General features: G+C 36.8%; 1 protein-coding gene across 1 annotated transcript in view; it reads left to right on the plus strand.

The window, feature by feature from the left end:
* Window positions 1–14,368, plus strand: part of ATIC (5-aminoimidazole-4-carboxamide ribonucleotide formyltransferase/IMP cyclohydrolase) — a 28,362-nt gene extending 13,994 nt beyond the window's left edge. The window contains exons 8-16 of the mRNA XM_046019570.1: window positions 56–181; window positions 935–1,042; window positions 2,068–2,153; window positions 3,368–3,457; window positions 5,647–5,775; window positions 10,670–10,762; window positions 11,965–12,147; window positions 13,472–13,627; window positions 14,136–14,368. Coding sequence (XP_045875526.1) covers window positions 56–181; window positions 935–1,042; window positions 2,068–2,153; window positions 3,368–3,457; window positions 5,647–5,775; window positions 10,670–10,762; window positions 11,965–12,147; window positions 13,472–13,627; window positions 14,136–14,255 — 1,091 coding nt within the window. The 3' untranslated portion in view covers window positions 14,256–14,368. The remainder of the gene's footprint in view (window positions 1–55; window positions 182–934; window positions 1,043–2,067; window positions 2,154–3,367; window positions 3,458–5,646; window positions 5,776–10,669; window positions 10,763–11,964; window positions 12,148–13,471; window positions 13,628–14,135) is intronic.
* The last annotated feature ends 1,904 nt before the right edge of the window (window positions 14,369–16,272 follow it).

A 16,272-nucleotide genomic window follows, 5' to 3' on the forward strand; every position in this document is an offset into this window, starting at 1 on the left:
ATCTGATTTTGTTGATCCTTCTTGATGATGTGTTATATAATGTTTCTATATGTAGTTCTAAATGGAGCCCCTGGATTTATAAACTTGTGTGATGCTTTGAATGCCTGGCAGCTGGTGAAGGAACTCAAAGAAGCTTTAGGCATTCCAGCCGCTGCCTCTTTCAAACATGTCAGCCCAGCAGGTAAAGCACTACTCTCTGGAATGCTCCGGATCTATTCAAAATGCCTTCTTTTTGATTTTAGAAAGAATTGACAAGTTCTAATGTGAATATAGACATTCTCTAAAGTCTCAACCACTTTTGTGGACAGTTTTAATGTAGTAATATGATAAAGTCTGATAGTAACGTGTTATTTACATATATGTAACTGTATAATATTACTGTGAGATAGGATCAGGAAATCACTTTTTTGCAGTGGAAATGTATAAAAAAGTAAAATGGCTTAATTCAGTATGACTAAATATTTTTCCACATGGTTGAAAATGGAACTGAGTAGACATAAGGATGTTCTTGTGACACCTTATCTGTAATAGCCATTGTATGAGATACGTTTTGCTTCTATGTCTAAGTCAACTCTGTTACATAGTTCTTGATGTTTATTTGATATTAAATTGATGTAAACAGGGAAGAAATAAGTGGTATGTGATATCAAACAGAGTAGAGAGCCCTTAGTGAAGTAAACTTGCTTTGTATGCATGCATGGTGGCAGACTCAGACAGTAGTTGTTTCTGGAAGCCAGAGAGAAAAGATTCTCCCCTCCCCTGAAACTGTTATTTTTGATGTTTAATTATCTGGCCAGATGTTTGTTTAATTTGGCACAGGCACAAGAAATTATGCTGCATAGACTTAGATGTTAAGAAAAGTGTTGTCTTGACTTAGGAGAGGATAAGTAGTAACTTGAGACTTGGAGGTTTATTTTATGGTTTTCTGTACCAGGTGCTGCTGTTGGAATTCCACTCAGTGAAGACGAGGCCAAAGTCTGCATGGTCTATGATCTGTATAAAACCCTTACACCCATATCAACCGCATATGCAAGAGCAAGAGGTCAGAAGAGTAATAGGGTTCTCGTTTGTTCTTAAAAGAGAAAAAAGAATATTTTATCTTAAGTAGAATACAGTAGTATATCTTTTGTTTCAGATTTCAGATTATTTTTGTTTTTTTGTAATACTTAGGAAATGAATATATGAGTACCTTGGAATTAATTTGTTTATAAAAGTGTGTGTTTGTATTTTCATGTAATAAATGGAAACACAATTAGAATTTGGTGCATCTGATTTCACATTAGGTTATTGAAAGCATTTGTATTGTTTAGTTTATGACTAAAATTATGTGTTTGGGTGTTTTTTAAGATTTTATTTATTAGATCACAAGTAGGCGGAGAGGCAGGTGGGTGGGGGAAGCAGGCTCCCCGCTGAGGAGAGAGCCCGATGCGGAGCTCAATCCCAGGACCCTGGGACCATAATCTGAGCCGAAAGCATAGGCTTAACCCCCTGACTCACTTAGGCTCCCTTATGTGGTTATTTTTAACTACAGTGAATATGGTTAGAGTTGTATTTTATATATGTCGGGAATATCTAATTCATGAGGTTAATAACCTGTGAATATTATTGTAACATTTTCAGAAGATCATCAAGAAACTTGATAGCACCACTGACCTTCCACAGTAGGGGTTAGCATACTATGGCACATGTGCTAAATAAATCTAGCCTGCCACCTGTTGTTGTAAATACAGTTTGATTGGAATAGGGCCATGTCCCTTTGTTGATGTGGCTGATTTCTACAACTGCAGAGCTGAGTAGGTATAACAGACCAGGTGCCTGCAAAACTTAAAATATAGTTGCTATCAGGCTCTTCCAGAAGTTTGCCTAGAGCGTAAAATTAAAGAATACTCTGTTTTGATTATTTCAGTTAAATGACTTACTAATAATCTGTTATTTAGATCTTACATAATACAGTAAAGTTCTGAACAGAGAAGTGGATTTTATATGATCGCATTGGGGTTTGTTTAAACATCTTTTTCTTTGCAGAGATATTTGTAACACATACCTCATTTTGATTTTTATTTATAGGGGCTGATAGGATGTCTTCATTTGGTGACTTTGTTGCATTATCTGATGTTTGTGATGTTCCTACTGCCAAAATTATCTCCAGAGAGGTTAGTGGACACTCCCGAGTATTGATCCATCCATAACTGAGTAAAGCTCTATTTATGCCTAGTACTCATTCATTGAAGGCATAACTTACAATATTTATTTATACAATATTTATTTATACCATTTATAAATTAAATTTATTGTTCAACATGTTTATAATTTATGTAGAACATGAATCCTTGACTGAATTTTAATTCTGAGGTTTAGTGAATGTTTCAAATGGATATTTTGCGATTATGTTTTAATTTACATATTTAGGGTTTTTTAAATTTTTTAGTAGTCATTATCTTAATGCCAGAATTATTATTTCTAAATTATTTATTTCTAAATAATTTCAAAATTATTATTCTAAGATGCTATCTTAGATATGTAATAATGAACCTTACGGTAAACCTTTGTAGGTCTGTTAGAGAAGAGTTATGTAAGGGAAGATAATAAACTACTCTGAAAAACTAACCCCATCAGTTGAATACCAAAAAAGCATTCCAGAAGGGTGGGATTTTGGGGCGAGGAGGCAGAAAGACAAAAGAAGGTAGCTTAGATTAGCTTGGAGGGAAAATAAATAGGTAGAACTGAAGGCTACAAGGCCTTGATAATTTAATTGCTTTAGAGATTCTTTCCATGACCACTACCATCTCCACCCACAGTGAAGCTAACCTGCTCCGTTTTATGATGTAGCACAAGGCTTTGTAGTATGAACTATGACTTGTCTATCTTTCAGAGATGTTAAATCTGATCCCTTTGACTTGCTGCTGAGGTACTTGCCTTGCCTAAGGTTATTAGCAGAGATGTAATCTGAACCCCATGTCTTGCTCTTGTGAACCTAGCTTTGCCTAAGGTCATTTTGCCTGGTACTGGCAGAGTGGGGACTACTAGAACGTACTTTTTCTGGTGCAAAACACCACTCCATGAGCAGAATAGTGAGAAATCATTTTTCTTCCTAAGGTACACGTATTAGAGTGAATTGTTTATATATTCTTAGTTAAAACTGAAACAACCAGAAACCATGAAAGGATAGCAAATGAGATAAGGTTAGCTGTACAAAGCTGTAGATTCTAACATAGGCTCATCTTTTCCGAGTGTAGGTTTTAACATATCGGTTGGAGGTAGAAACAGGAAAATAACTGCTGTATTAAGACAGACAATTGTGCTTAGATTGGTTAAGAAGTGTTCCCTAATTTTTGAAAGTAGAAATTAATGTTGAATATCTTTATAGGTATCTGATGGTATTGTTGCCCCAGGATATGAAGATGAAGCTTTGAAAATACTTTCTAAAAAAAAAAATGGAAACTACTGTGTTCTTCAGGTTAGTTTAATTCATGTTTAAAACAGTAATTTTTGGGGCGCCTGGGTGGCTCAGTGGTTTAAGCCTCTGCCTTCGGCTCAGGTCATGATCTCAGGGTCCTGGGATCGAGCCCCGAATCAGGCTCTCTGCTCAGTGAGGAGCCTGTTTCTCCCTCTCTCTCTGCCTGCCTCTCTGCCTACTTGTGACCTCTCTCTCTGTCAAATAAATAAAAAAAAAAAAAAAAAAAAAAACCAGTAATTTGTTCTTCTGTTTAGTGTTGCTTTTTCCCCATTTTTAACCTTTCTTTTATGATGACAACCTTTTAATTTATCCTTTTTTACTGTGGTTTCTTTAATTCTAAATCCTACAATTTTCTTTTTCCTTACTGTTAATTTTTAGGTTGTAGGTGAGGAGAGCTTCCTTACTCTTGGTTTCAAATTTTAAATTTTTAAGAAAATAGTTAATGCCTATACATGGTTTCCTGTTCAAAAGGTATTAATGTTATTTGATGAAAAGTTTCCCCATCCTTCCCTTCTGCTACTGTTGTCTTTAAAAGTAACTAATATTTTTAATTTTTTGCTCATCCTTCCTGAAATATTTGATACTTTACAATACTTTTGTATTTCTTTTTCCTTTTTTGTTGTTTTTTCCCACTAATACAAATGCATATAGTTTCACCGTCTTGGAAGTTTGCCCCATGTCTGTGTAGCATGTGCAGGCAGTCACGAGTCTTTAGCTACTGCACACACCCTGCAGTGAATTAGAACCGGGTCGCAATCAGTGGGTATTGGTAGTTTTGATAGGTCCTGTTCCTCTTTGAGGGTGTTCCAACAAATTTTATTGTCTTAATGGGAATGTTAAGGGTGCTGATTTCCTAATAACTTTACCATCATCGTGTCCTTTAACTTTTTCATCTTAACAATATGATAGATAAAGTGACATCTCAATGCAGCTTAATTTCCCATTATGTGTGGGGTGAACATCTTTTCATATTTAAGAGTATTTTTAATTCCTTTTTATGAAGTATCTGACCATATTCTTTGCCTGTTTTTCTGATTAATTGTTGAGATTTTTTCCTTACTGATTTTGACCGGCTCTTTTCTATTAGGGAAACTAGCCCATTGTCTCAGATTATAAATGCATAAAGCAGAGTTATTTGAATTAAAATAAAAATTCATAACGCTGTTTTACAGAAAGTGCTCATGTCAGAAGATTTGTGGAATCCTAACTCCGTATAATCGAAGTTCTAAGTATATAGCCTTCATTGTAAGATACCGTTAGTTGTATGATACACCACAAATTCAATGTCAGCTTTTCAAGGAGAGAAGAAAAATATTACAAAAATATTACATTAAGTATACATACTTTTCTGTTAAGGCCCTTCATTTAAGTTCAGCCCTTCAGTCAGGAGAGGCTGTATTCTTCAGTTTCTTGATCCAGTGGTCTTTTTTAAGGGTATTAAGTACTTAAAGCTCTGTTTAATACTTACATATGTCATAAAGGAGATTGTTTTTCCAAACTTTGAACTCCTCGTGACCTCTTCAGCACCTGACAGCATTACATTTGAAGATGTCAAAAGACTACACCGGGCCTTCCCCAATATATTATTTGAGAGTTTAGCCAAATGCACATGGACACATAATTATAGCTGTGAAATAGCTTTATTCCTCTGGCTGGCTGTAAGTTTCTTTTGACATCAGTTAATAAGGAGAGCACATCCCAGTTTTAGAAATTTGAAAATACAGGGGGCGCCTGGGTGGCTCAGTGGGTAAAAGCCTCTGCCTTCAGCTCAGATCATGATTCCAGGGTCCTGGGATCGAGCCCCGCATCGCGCTCTCTGCTCAGCAGGGAGCCTGTTCCCTCCTCTCTCTCTGCCTGCCTCTCTGCCTACCTGTGATTTCTGTCTGTCAAATAAATAAAATCTTTTAAAAAAAAATTGATAATACGGAAGAAAAGGGAACATTTGGAATTCAAGAAAGTACAAATTAGGAGGCATTAATTATGAGGGCTTGGTTTTAAGTTATGGATATCAGTGCTTTCTAAGTCAAAGATCCATTCTATTGTACCTTTACTGAAGTGATCTTACACAGGCTTAAGTTAGAAAAAAAATGCATATAATCTTGCTATGATGATTTTTTTTGTATGTAAATTAAGTGAAAAATGTTGAAGATTGTAGATATATTGGTTTTGACTCTAAATTTTTGTTTTAGATGGATCAGTCCTATAATCCAGATGAAAATGAAGTTCGAACTCTTTTTGGTCTTCGTTTAAGTCAGAAGAGAAATAATGGTGTCATCGACCCATCATTATTTAGCAACGTTGTGACCAAGAATAAAGATGTAAGTTTAAAAACATCTGAACTGGGGACGCCTGGGTGGCTCAGTCAGTTAAACATCTGCCTTCAGCTCAGGTCACGATCCAGGGTCCTGGGATCCAGTCCTGCATTGGGCTCCTTGCTCAGCTGGGAGTCTGCTTCTCCCTCTGCCTGCTGCTCTCCTCTCTCTCTCTGACAAAAAAATAAAATCTTTAAGAAAAAAAAAAGTCATCTGAACTGAATGCTAGTAATTCAGTAAGTCTGTTTTTAATATTTATAAGCTTCTGCATTTATTAAGACCCATATTTAAAACTGGTTGATCTGCAAATGTCTGGCTCATCTTTGAGTTTAAGAGCTTAAAAAAAAGAATAAATGACCATATTAGGAGCTTCTGTGCATTTGTATGTACTTAGAGGTATTTATCTTAAGTTATGCCTAAGTGGGATCATGTTTCTCATAATTCTGTTCAATGATTTGAATTTTTTCCATGCACTAAGCTACAAATATATGTGTGTGTGTGTGTGTGTATATATATATATATATTTTTTTTTTTTAAGATTTTATTTATTTGTCAGCGTGAGAGAGCACAAGCAGGCAGAGTGGTAGGTAGAGGCAGAGAGAAGCAGGCTCCCCACTGAGCAAGGATCCTGACACGGGACTCTATCCCAGAAACCGGGGATCATGACCTGAGCCCCAGGGCAGACACTTAACTGACTGTGCCACCCAGACGTCCCTACAAATAGAAAGGCCGCATGGCAAGTCATGTGTAGATGTACTCTGATAGGTATTTTGTTTCCGTTTTCAGTACTGTGGTCAGTGTTTTCATGTGATCAAGTTTTTGCTTTTTAGACTGTTGTCGTCTTTTAAGAAGGACATAATCCTAGGATGATAGTGTGATTTTTTTTTTCCACACACATATGTGTATTCCATCATTTACTATGCATAGCACTCTTTTATATGGTGACTGGCGGTGAATGACTACTATCATCTCATAAAGATCACAAAATTGTGATGTAAGTTATGGCTAAGAAATTTGTCAAGGTTACATAATATGAAAATGGATAAGCTAGTATTTCTCTGAAATCTCTTAATTGGACCTTCGGGTTTCTTTGTTTTGTTTTGTTTTGTTTTGTTTTTGGGACCTTCAGTTTTGAAGGATTTTTTTGCGGTTCTAACATTGGCTCTTCTCCCCTCACTCCCACCCCTCACACCCCGCCCCCCACACTTCAGATGTGTAGCTGCATTGTTTTGTGACCTTGTCTACTAGTATTTTTGGTTGAATGCTGGGCATTGAATGTGAAAAAACTGTAGAGGTATTTTGAGTGTTTGGATGGAGTCTTTTTTTTTCACTCCAAAACTGACTTCCACTTTTGGTAGGCAGAGGAGGTGGAAGTCAAATCATCTTTATCCTGGCAGGAGTTAAGCTGATTTGAATTTGGGCTTAAGTCTCTGTGAGGACTGGTCCTTTTAGGGTTCACCCCTGTTCTGCTGAAAGCACCGGTGTCGGCTAGTGTCACTTCTCCTTGGTGTTCTCTGAACTCCGTTTTTGCCACTTAGTGCTGCCACACCGGCAGGCAGTGTGTAGAGTAGAGGTGAAGAGTAAAGCTGTGTAGAGTAAAGGTACTCAGTTCCTTTACCATTTAGCTTATTATAGCCTTGCAGCTTGGACAGTGCCTTGAGGTGAAAAGCAGAGATGGTCACACTCATTTCTTCTTGCTTGTCTCTGGGATCTTTGCCTCTCAGTACTTGATATTTTACTGCCTCGGTGTTGAGCTTTCTTGTTTGTTCCTAGAAAAGGTTAGTCTGTTAATAAGTCATTCCTTGTAACAGAGGAAGAAAATAAAGAGGAGCAGTTGTTCCAGGTCTGAGTCCCAGGCCTGACTTCATTCTCATCATCTTTAAGTAGAATTGCTGAAAATAAGCTTTAAAACCTTTATTGGGTAGTTCAGTCTGTTTATAAGTGTATAGTGATGAAGATGTGATCTTTGTTGATTTAATAGATATTTTTTCACTTTTATTTTTGAAAATTAATGGTGCCCTGAAGTAAAGGAACATGGTGTAGGCATCATGTATAGAAATAAATACCTGTAAGTTCATTGCCATCTCCTCCTGTGGTCAAGGCTGTAAGGTACTGGGATTTCCAGTTGGAAGCAGTGTTTTGTACCAATATTACTTACTGTATATGAGCAGCTCACAGTAATACGTGCCCCCCTCCTTTTTTAACACTTTATTAATCTGGCTGGTTAGTGTATCTTTTAAAATACTGAAACAGGGAGCACCTGGGTGGCTCAGTCATTAAGTGTCTGCCTTCAGCTCAGCTCATGATCCCAGGGTCCTGGGATCAAGCCCCACATTGGGCTCCCAGCTTGGCGGGATGCCCTCTTCTCCCTCTCTCACTCCCCCTGCTTGTGTTCCCTTTCTTGCAGTCTCTCTCTGTTAAATAAATAAATAAAATCTTAAAAAAAAAAAAAAATACTGAAACAGTGTTGACTAGATTACGTGGTACCTATGTTGGCAGCTCTGCCTAACTATTGAGGCTCTTACTTTTGTAAGTTTTCCTTGTAGGTTTATAGGTATTGGACTGATCAATAATTTAGCAGTATTTGATAGGGTTTATACCCCTGGCTGTGCTAACTTGAGTTTTTTTTTTTTTACAAGGAGTGAGATATGGCTTTAATTCATCTTTTATCTAAATTCCTCTCTACTTGTTTCATATGTATTTTTAATTAGAAATTTGGAAGCTCAAGCTTAAGAGTAATGATTTTATCTCTCTTTATAGTCCTCTCTTCTTTTAAAGCAATGTTTTGTTAACATGTCAGCCTCAAAATCCTTTTAGGTCTTAGAACAGTGGGAGAAGCAGAAGTGTGTAGTAAGCATTAATGAACATGTGACAGAGTTATTACCTCTTCATTTTTCTTAAATAAAGCTTAAATTTGTTTTAACTGTGTCCCTCACTCCAACTCCGGCCCCATCCCCCCTCTTGAAATGGCTTATTCCGTGATCCTAACTCAGAATACCGGAGTTGCATTTCAAGGCAGACCTGTAGGAAAGCTGGTTTATGTTATTAATCTTTCTTAGAACAAAAGATTAAAATATATAGTTGGTGTCTCAAACAGCAGATAACAGATAAGAAAGGATATACTACATTAATACTACCTTAGAATGATAAATTCTTAAATTCTAACATTGTGGGGGTTTTGTTTTGTTTTTTTTTAAGATTTTTTATTTATTTATTTGACAGAGATCACAAGTAGGCATAGAGGCAGGCAGAGAGAGTGAGAGAGAAGCAGGCTTCCTGTTGAGCAGAGAGCCTGATGGGGGCTCAATCCCAGGACCCTGAGATCATGACCCAAGCAGAAGGCAGAGGCTTTAACCCACTGAGCCACCCAGGCGCCCCCAACAGTGTTTTTTAATTGAGCTGTTAATTTTAAGATTAAAATGAAAATTGCAGGTTCACATGCACTGTTAAGAATTCCCATGTACCCTTTGCCCCATTTCCCCTGGTGGTTATCTTACAAAACCATTGTACAATATCACAGCCATGATAATGATACTGATACAGTCAAGGCACAGAAAGAACATTTCCATGACCAAGAGGGTCCCTCCGGTTGCCCTCTTAAAATCATACTCATTTCCTTTCTCCTTCCACCCCTCAACCTTGAGTAACATCTTATCTGTTCCCCCTTTTATAATTTTCATTCAGTGTACATTTCATGAGTGGGTTTTTATGTGAACATAAGTTTTCATTTCTCTGTTGTAAAGGCCCTGGAGTGTAATGGTGGCTGCTGGGTAGTATCATAGTTGCATATTTAGTTTTTTAAACTGCCAAATTGTTTTCCAGAGAGCCTGTGCCATTTTACATTTTGCGACAGCAACATATATATGAGTGATCCAGGTCTGTGCATCCTTAACTCGCTTTTACTGTTGTTACTTTAGTTAGGTATGTGGCACTATCTCATGATTTTCGTTAGCATTTTCTAATGGCTAATGATGTTGTTTCATATTTATTTGCCATTTGCATATCCTTTTTACTGATGCGTCTCTTTGTGTGTTTTGCCTATTTTCTCCTTAGATTGCTTTTGTCACTGAGTTTTAAAAGGTCTTTTACGTATTTTAGGTACTAGTTCTTTTTTGGATATGTGGTTAACAAATATTTTCTCCCAGTCTATAGCTTGTCCTTTTATCCTCCTAATACAGGGTTTTTTGCAGAACAGAAGTTTTTTTGATAAAGTCTGATTTTAGGTTTTCACTTAGCTAATTGATCAGTCAGCTGCTGCTTATAGTCTTTGTTCACTCAGCATAGCTATATAGATCATCTTTCTTTTCAGTTTGTAATTTTTATTAAACATAGTGACATTTTTGGCTTTAATAATTGTTCTATTCTGTTTGGACTGGGGTAGTTCACAAGTATTTTTGAACAATTCCTACTTAGAATTTCTGGACAAAGCAGAAAATGATCCTATTTTTTTTTCCTGAACAGTCTTGGCTGTGTATGGGCATCACAATTGTTTGTAATGTCTGTGAAAATGATTCTCAGTGTTTTTTCTGAACATAAATTTTTATCATTTTTCCATATAGGTTTCTTTATTCTGTGGCTGAGAAAGTATTTTTTGTCAGTTTGGGTGGATATGGTATTTTGTAACTAGTGTGATGTGTAAACAGGCTTAAGCCTGAGTCGCTGCAAATGCCTTTAATCTGAGTCTGTGCTGCATTAGGCACTGCTGAGTTCCATAAGTATGCTGAATGTTGGTTTTGTTTTTTTAGTAAAACACAGTAGAGTTTCCTATGAACAGTTCATTTCATTATGTCCTTCGAGAGATACTACATCTCAGGTCTGTTAAAATAAATAACATGTAAGATGCTTCAACTTAAAGGGAATTACGAAGTCTGATGCAATTGACCATCCTGTGTTTTTTCAGTTGCCAGAGTCTGCGCTCAGAGACCTCATTGTAGCCACCATTGCTGTGAAGTACACGCAGTCTAACTCCGTGTGCTATGCCAAGAATGGTCAGGTAACCAAGCTCTCAGACCCACTTGAGGCAGACTGTTTTACAAAATGATACCCATCCCTCAAGTCCTAGACTGCTTGGAAAGGAAAATCTGTCCTGTCTTTCTCTTTGGGGTTTGTCAGTATTTACTCAGTAACATAGAGGACTGTTAAAGCTAGTGATGATCATAGACTGTCTTTGGAACGATGTGTTAAAATTGGTCGTATTGCTTCTTGCTCAGACTGAGTTGACACATTTGGATTCGTGGGACTGTAATAGCTGCTCTAAAACTAGTTCATTTGCTCCCCTCCTCCTGATTGGTGTGGTATTTCCAGTGAAGAGAGACTAGTGAAGGGTACTGCCACCCATTATTCCATGTCTTTGCAGCTTGCTGGGTATTTTCACATGTATTTCTAAGGTTACTTTACCAAGAATCTGTAGACTGCACGTTAATGTGATCTTTGAAAATCCAGTTTACTGAGACATAATTTATGTACAGTAAAATTCACTTTTTAAGTGTCGAGTTTTGAACCGTTTTCCCCAATTACGTAGTTACGTGACCACAACCACAATCAAGATACTGATTACTGATGTTAATTAAGCAAGATATTGAACTTATTTCCTAGTGCACTGAGCCATAGAATGCAGGACCGACCTAGCTCATCACTGGGGCCTTTCCTAACTCTGGACTAATCTGGTTCTGGTTTTGCCATAACTTCAGCAGCATTGGGAGCCCTTTTCACTGTGTCTTGAGCTCTTCTCTTAGCATTTGTTAAATTATTTGACCCATAAGTAGGGGAGGGAGAGAGTGGGTATTAATTAGCATGTGATCTGGAAGAGTTTTAAAATTCAGAATTTTAGTTGATTGTCAATTGTAAAAAGATTGCTTGTCTCTAATAATGAAAACTTGGGAGATTGTGGCTACTGGCCTCCTTTGACTCAGGTTCTAAGAAGTTCTGGTAAAATTGTGCTTCACTACTGATGTTCAAGAGTTCTAGAAACTTCCACAGTATTAGTAACCATATTTCAAATGTCACTGAAGAGGTAAAATGTATAAATAGTAGTTATAAACTTCTTCCCTTACCTTTTAATGCCTTAAAAATTACTTGTATTTTGGACTGATAATTTTCCACTAAATTGATAGATTTTAGAGAATTTGCACAAAAGATCTATTAAGAAAAATATGTTGTTGGAAGAGATAGTCATTTAATGTTCATGTTCTTCAGGTTATCGGCATTGGAGCAGGACAGCAGTCTCGAATACACTGCACACGCCTTGCAGGGGATAAAGCAAATTATTGGTGGCTTAGACATCATCCACAAGTCCTTTCAATGAAGTTTAAAACTGGAGTGAAGAGAGCAGAAATCTCCAATGCTATTGATCAGTATGTTACTGGAACCATTGGCGAGGTAAAAGTCTTGTCATTGAGTTTGTGGGTAGAGTATATTGGTACACTCACCTTTTTCTGTAACAGACACTTTCATCACTACTGAGAGAAAAATACTATTCTTCTTGAATTTTACATTGTCTAAAATTGTAATTCTAAACTTCTCAACAATTCTTCATTGTCTTACCTTTGACTTTGTTCACAGTTCTTCATCCCTTTCTGACACCATAGACCTTCCCTGTCTTAAATTATAATCATTGGTTTAGTTTTACATGTTTGTACTTTAGTTTTATATGTTCATACTGATTTTAAGCTTTTGATGGCAGGGACTGTTTCGTCACCTATCCTGAGGTTTCTGTCACATTGCCAAGCATGATGCTTGCTACATGATAGGTGTGTATTCAACACGAAATACAAATTAATCTGATGGCACATAATCGGGGTCTTCTCCCCCCACATTTTCTACCAGTGCCTTTAACAACTCTATTTTTGTTACATTATGTGTTCTTTAATGTCTTCAGGAAGGCATAAGAGAATAATAAAATTACAATGTCAAGTAGCCTGCCCAAAATACAGAATTTAGCCCCACTTTTGCTTAATCCTATATGGAAAACAAAAGAAAGAAGTCTGGTAATCAGATTCTCGAAGGTCTTCTGAGGGAGTGAGTTGACCACTCTACCTTGTCTATAAATTCAGGGACATGAATCCATGACATAGTAAGTGTCATTGAAGAGTGTGCCTTATAACCATAAAGTATTTAACATATAAACCTTTTTTTTTTTACCCTGATATTTGTATTTAAAATTTAAAATGTTTAAAATTACGGAACAAAATCCTGTTCATAGTTCTGTGAACAGGAGTTAGAAGTACACTGTTTAAGCCAAAAAGTCATCCAGAATGGAAGCATCTTTTTTAAATACGAATACCATGAATCATACCTTGATTCTGTTAGGCCTACTGTAGACTTGAGCCTGTATAAATGTAGTTCTGCAACATTCATCATCATCTGCTTGCTTGCTTTGACATAGAGATATAAAGTAAAGTAGTAGATCTTACTTAGGCAGAGATTAAAAAGCAAAATATATTTAAATTGATTTTCAAAGTAAATAGTATAGTTTTTATTTGGTACACTTAGAATTACTTTTCTTAATGAAATGCTAAAAGCATAAAAAAAAATAGATTCTTAAAAAAAAAAAAAAAAAGATTCTAGACATGTAAACTGTAATGAGCTGTTGTAATTAAATCCTGGGAGAAATACCCAAGTGCTTTCTGGCATTCTGATTTGCATCAGAAAGTACTAAAGATCTCATCCAAAATCTTTTCCTGTCTCTGCCCTCTACTCTTAGGATGAGGATTTGATAAAGTGGAAAGCATTGTTTGAAGAAGTGCCTGAATTATTAACTGAAGCAGAAAAGAAGGAATGGGTGGACAAACTTAGTGAAGTTTCTCTCAGCTCTGATGCCTTCTTTCCTTTCAGGGATAATGTAGACAGAGCTAAAAGGGTAAGTATGGAATTGATGTGTATTTGCATAGAATTGGTTATTATGTAAAAACTATTGCCTGGATGGCTCAGTAAGTTAAGCTTCTGCCTTTGGCTCAGGTCATGATCCCAGGGATCCTCTTCAGACTCCCTGCTTAGTGAGGGGGGTAGGGGGTGTTTTCTCCCTCTCCCTCTGCCCCTCTTCCCTACTTGTATGTTCTCCCCCCACCCTGACAAATAAAATCATTAAAAAAAAAAAAAAAAAAAAAAAACAACTATTTCAGAAATCCTGCTCAAGTTCTGTGAATTCTATATCCAAGTATGGCAGTGTGATATATCAATAATATTTAATTATTTTACTTTTCCATTTGATGTATGAATAACCCACATCCTATCATTTTCCTGTTTTGACTGGGTGAATCAGTCTGCATTGTGACTCATTAGCTTATGCTTTCTGGAGGGGGATTTTGATTTTTGCATATCTTAACCTAAAATTGTGTTTTGAAAGTCAATGTCTCTTCTTCCTTCAGAGCGGTGTGGCCTACATTGCTGCTCCTTCTGGTTCTGCTGCTGACAAAGTTGTGATTGAGGCTTGCGATGAATTGGGAATAATCCTTGCTCATACGAATCTTCGGCTCTTTCATCACTGATTTCATTGCCCCGTATTTTATGGTTTGCTTATGTGTAGGTGAAAAAAATCACATGTAACATTTTGACAGTATCTTTTTTAAAAAATAAAACATTATGTCTTAGTCATCTTGGATCCATAGCTTTTGGTTGTATTTAACTTCTTAAAGTTACAGGCTTTCTAGCATGACAAATATTACCCATAAATATTTGTGTGTAAGAAATACAGGAACATCCCTGCCTCCTGGAGCTCAGCTCATCCCAAAACATTGCCTGTGTGAAACATCTAAAAATCATTAAGTAAGCCAGAGAAACTGAGCAGACCCTGGAGTTGGACAGCATAAGCATCCTACAGTCTCACTGGTTTTCGCATAGGGGATTCTGCTCATGCAGCTTTTCTTTTAGTCAGAGTTCTAAAAAGCTTGCTTGTCTCCTTTCTAAACACGGTTTTGAGATATTTGAATTTTAGTGTGATGCATGGGTCGAGTTTCACTTTTTTTTTTTTTTTTTAAAGATTTTATGTATTTATTTGACAGAGAGAGATCATAAGTAGGCAAAGAGGCAGGCAGAGAGAGTGAGAGGGAAGCAGGCTCCCTGCCGAGCAGAGAGCCTGATGTGGGACTCAATCCCAGGACCCTGAGATCATGACCTGAGCCGAAGGCAGCGGCTTAAACCACTGAGCCACCCAGGCGCCCCCGAGTTTCACTTTCTTTCCAAACATTATCCAGGTGTTTCACCATCATTTGAAAAAACTATTGGATTGCCAGTTCCCTCAGTAGTTAACCGTTATTTGCCATGGGTCTGTTTCTGGACTCTGTTCTGTTCCATAGTTACGTTTGTCCTAACACCAATACCACACTGTCCTGAAAATTGTAGCTTTGTAGTAAATTTTGAAATCAGATAATGGGAGGCCTTCGTCTTTGTCCTTTTTAAAACTTGTTTTGGCTATTCCAGGGCTTCGGTATTTCCATATAAACTTTGAAACTAAATACAGTCTATTTCTATAAAAATATTTGTTGGGATGTTGATTGAAATTGCATTGAATCCATAGTATAATGAGATTAATTTGACATATCTCCTTCTTTCCCTTTGAAGGTTGATTCTGTCTGGTTTCCACCACCTTTTGGTTGCTCTCTCGTGGTTTCAAACAGATTTTGTAACATTTTTGTTCCATGTTCATAACTATCTGTAGGAGGATTAGTCCAGTATACTCTACTCTGTCCTTAAGAGAATCAGGAACACATATGAATATCATAGGAAAATTTCTAGTCACTGTTCCCATTTCTTTTTTTTTCCCTTAGTCAATTCTAGCAAAGTATATGTTTTTTTCTCCTAGGAATTTGACCATTTTGTCTAAGTTTTCAAGATTGTTGGCACATAGTAGTATTTTTCTGAATTCTTAAAGGATCTTTTTTTTTAATGGAAGTTTTGGGATGGACACAAATTAGTTAAACTCTACCTGCCATCCAAGTACAACTCATGATCACTAGTTTTCATCTACAGTTTCCCCACTTACCATTCCTCAACACTGATTATTGTGAAGCATGACATAGGTATTTCCTCTGTAAATATTTTAGTTAAAGTGACTCAAATTTTTAAAATAGTATATATACTCTTTAAAATACATAATCATGCCTATCTGCTGTGAGAGGCAAGAAATAATGATACCCCAGTAGCAATGATCATACCTAATGCAAGTTGCTGGTCTCTGATGCCACTCCAGTAGAAGGATTCCAGCACTCCTTGGAGGAATAGCTGACTCTAGGACTGGGGCAGAAAATAATACAAGATGAGATGCCTTGGAGCACCTTACAGCCAGAAAGTCAGGACATACTGTAAAAACAAACACATGATCATAGGACTATGTCAAAGGATATAGGAGCCAACTCAAAGGATTCTCAATAGCCAAAGCTGGGATCATTTGAGCAGTGAAACAATGTAGTATTGGATTATAACCGAACCTATGAAATATCTGAGTTCATGGCTGACCTAATGAATGGTTGAATAAATAAATGGAGAATAAATCTGCAGAATTTTAAG

The sequence above is a fragment of the Meles meles genome, chromosome 9 (genome assembly GCF_922984935.1).
Source record: "Meles meles chromosome 9, mMelMel3.1 paternal haplotype, whole genome shotgun sequence".
Lineage (NCBI taxonomy): Eukaryota > Metazoa > Chordata > Mammalia > Carnivora > Mustelidae > Meles > Meles meles.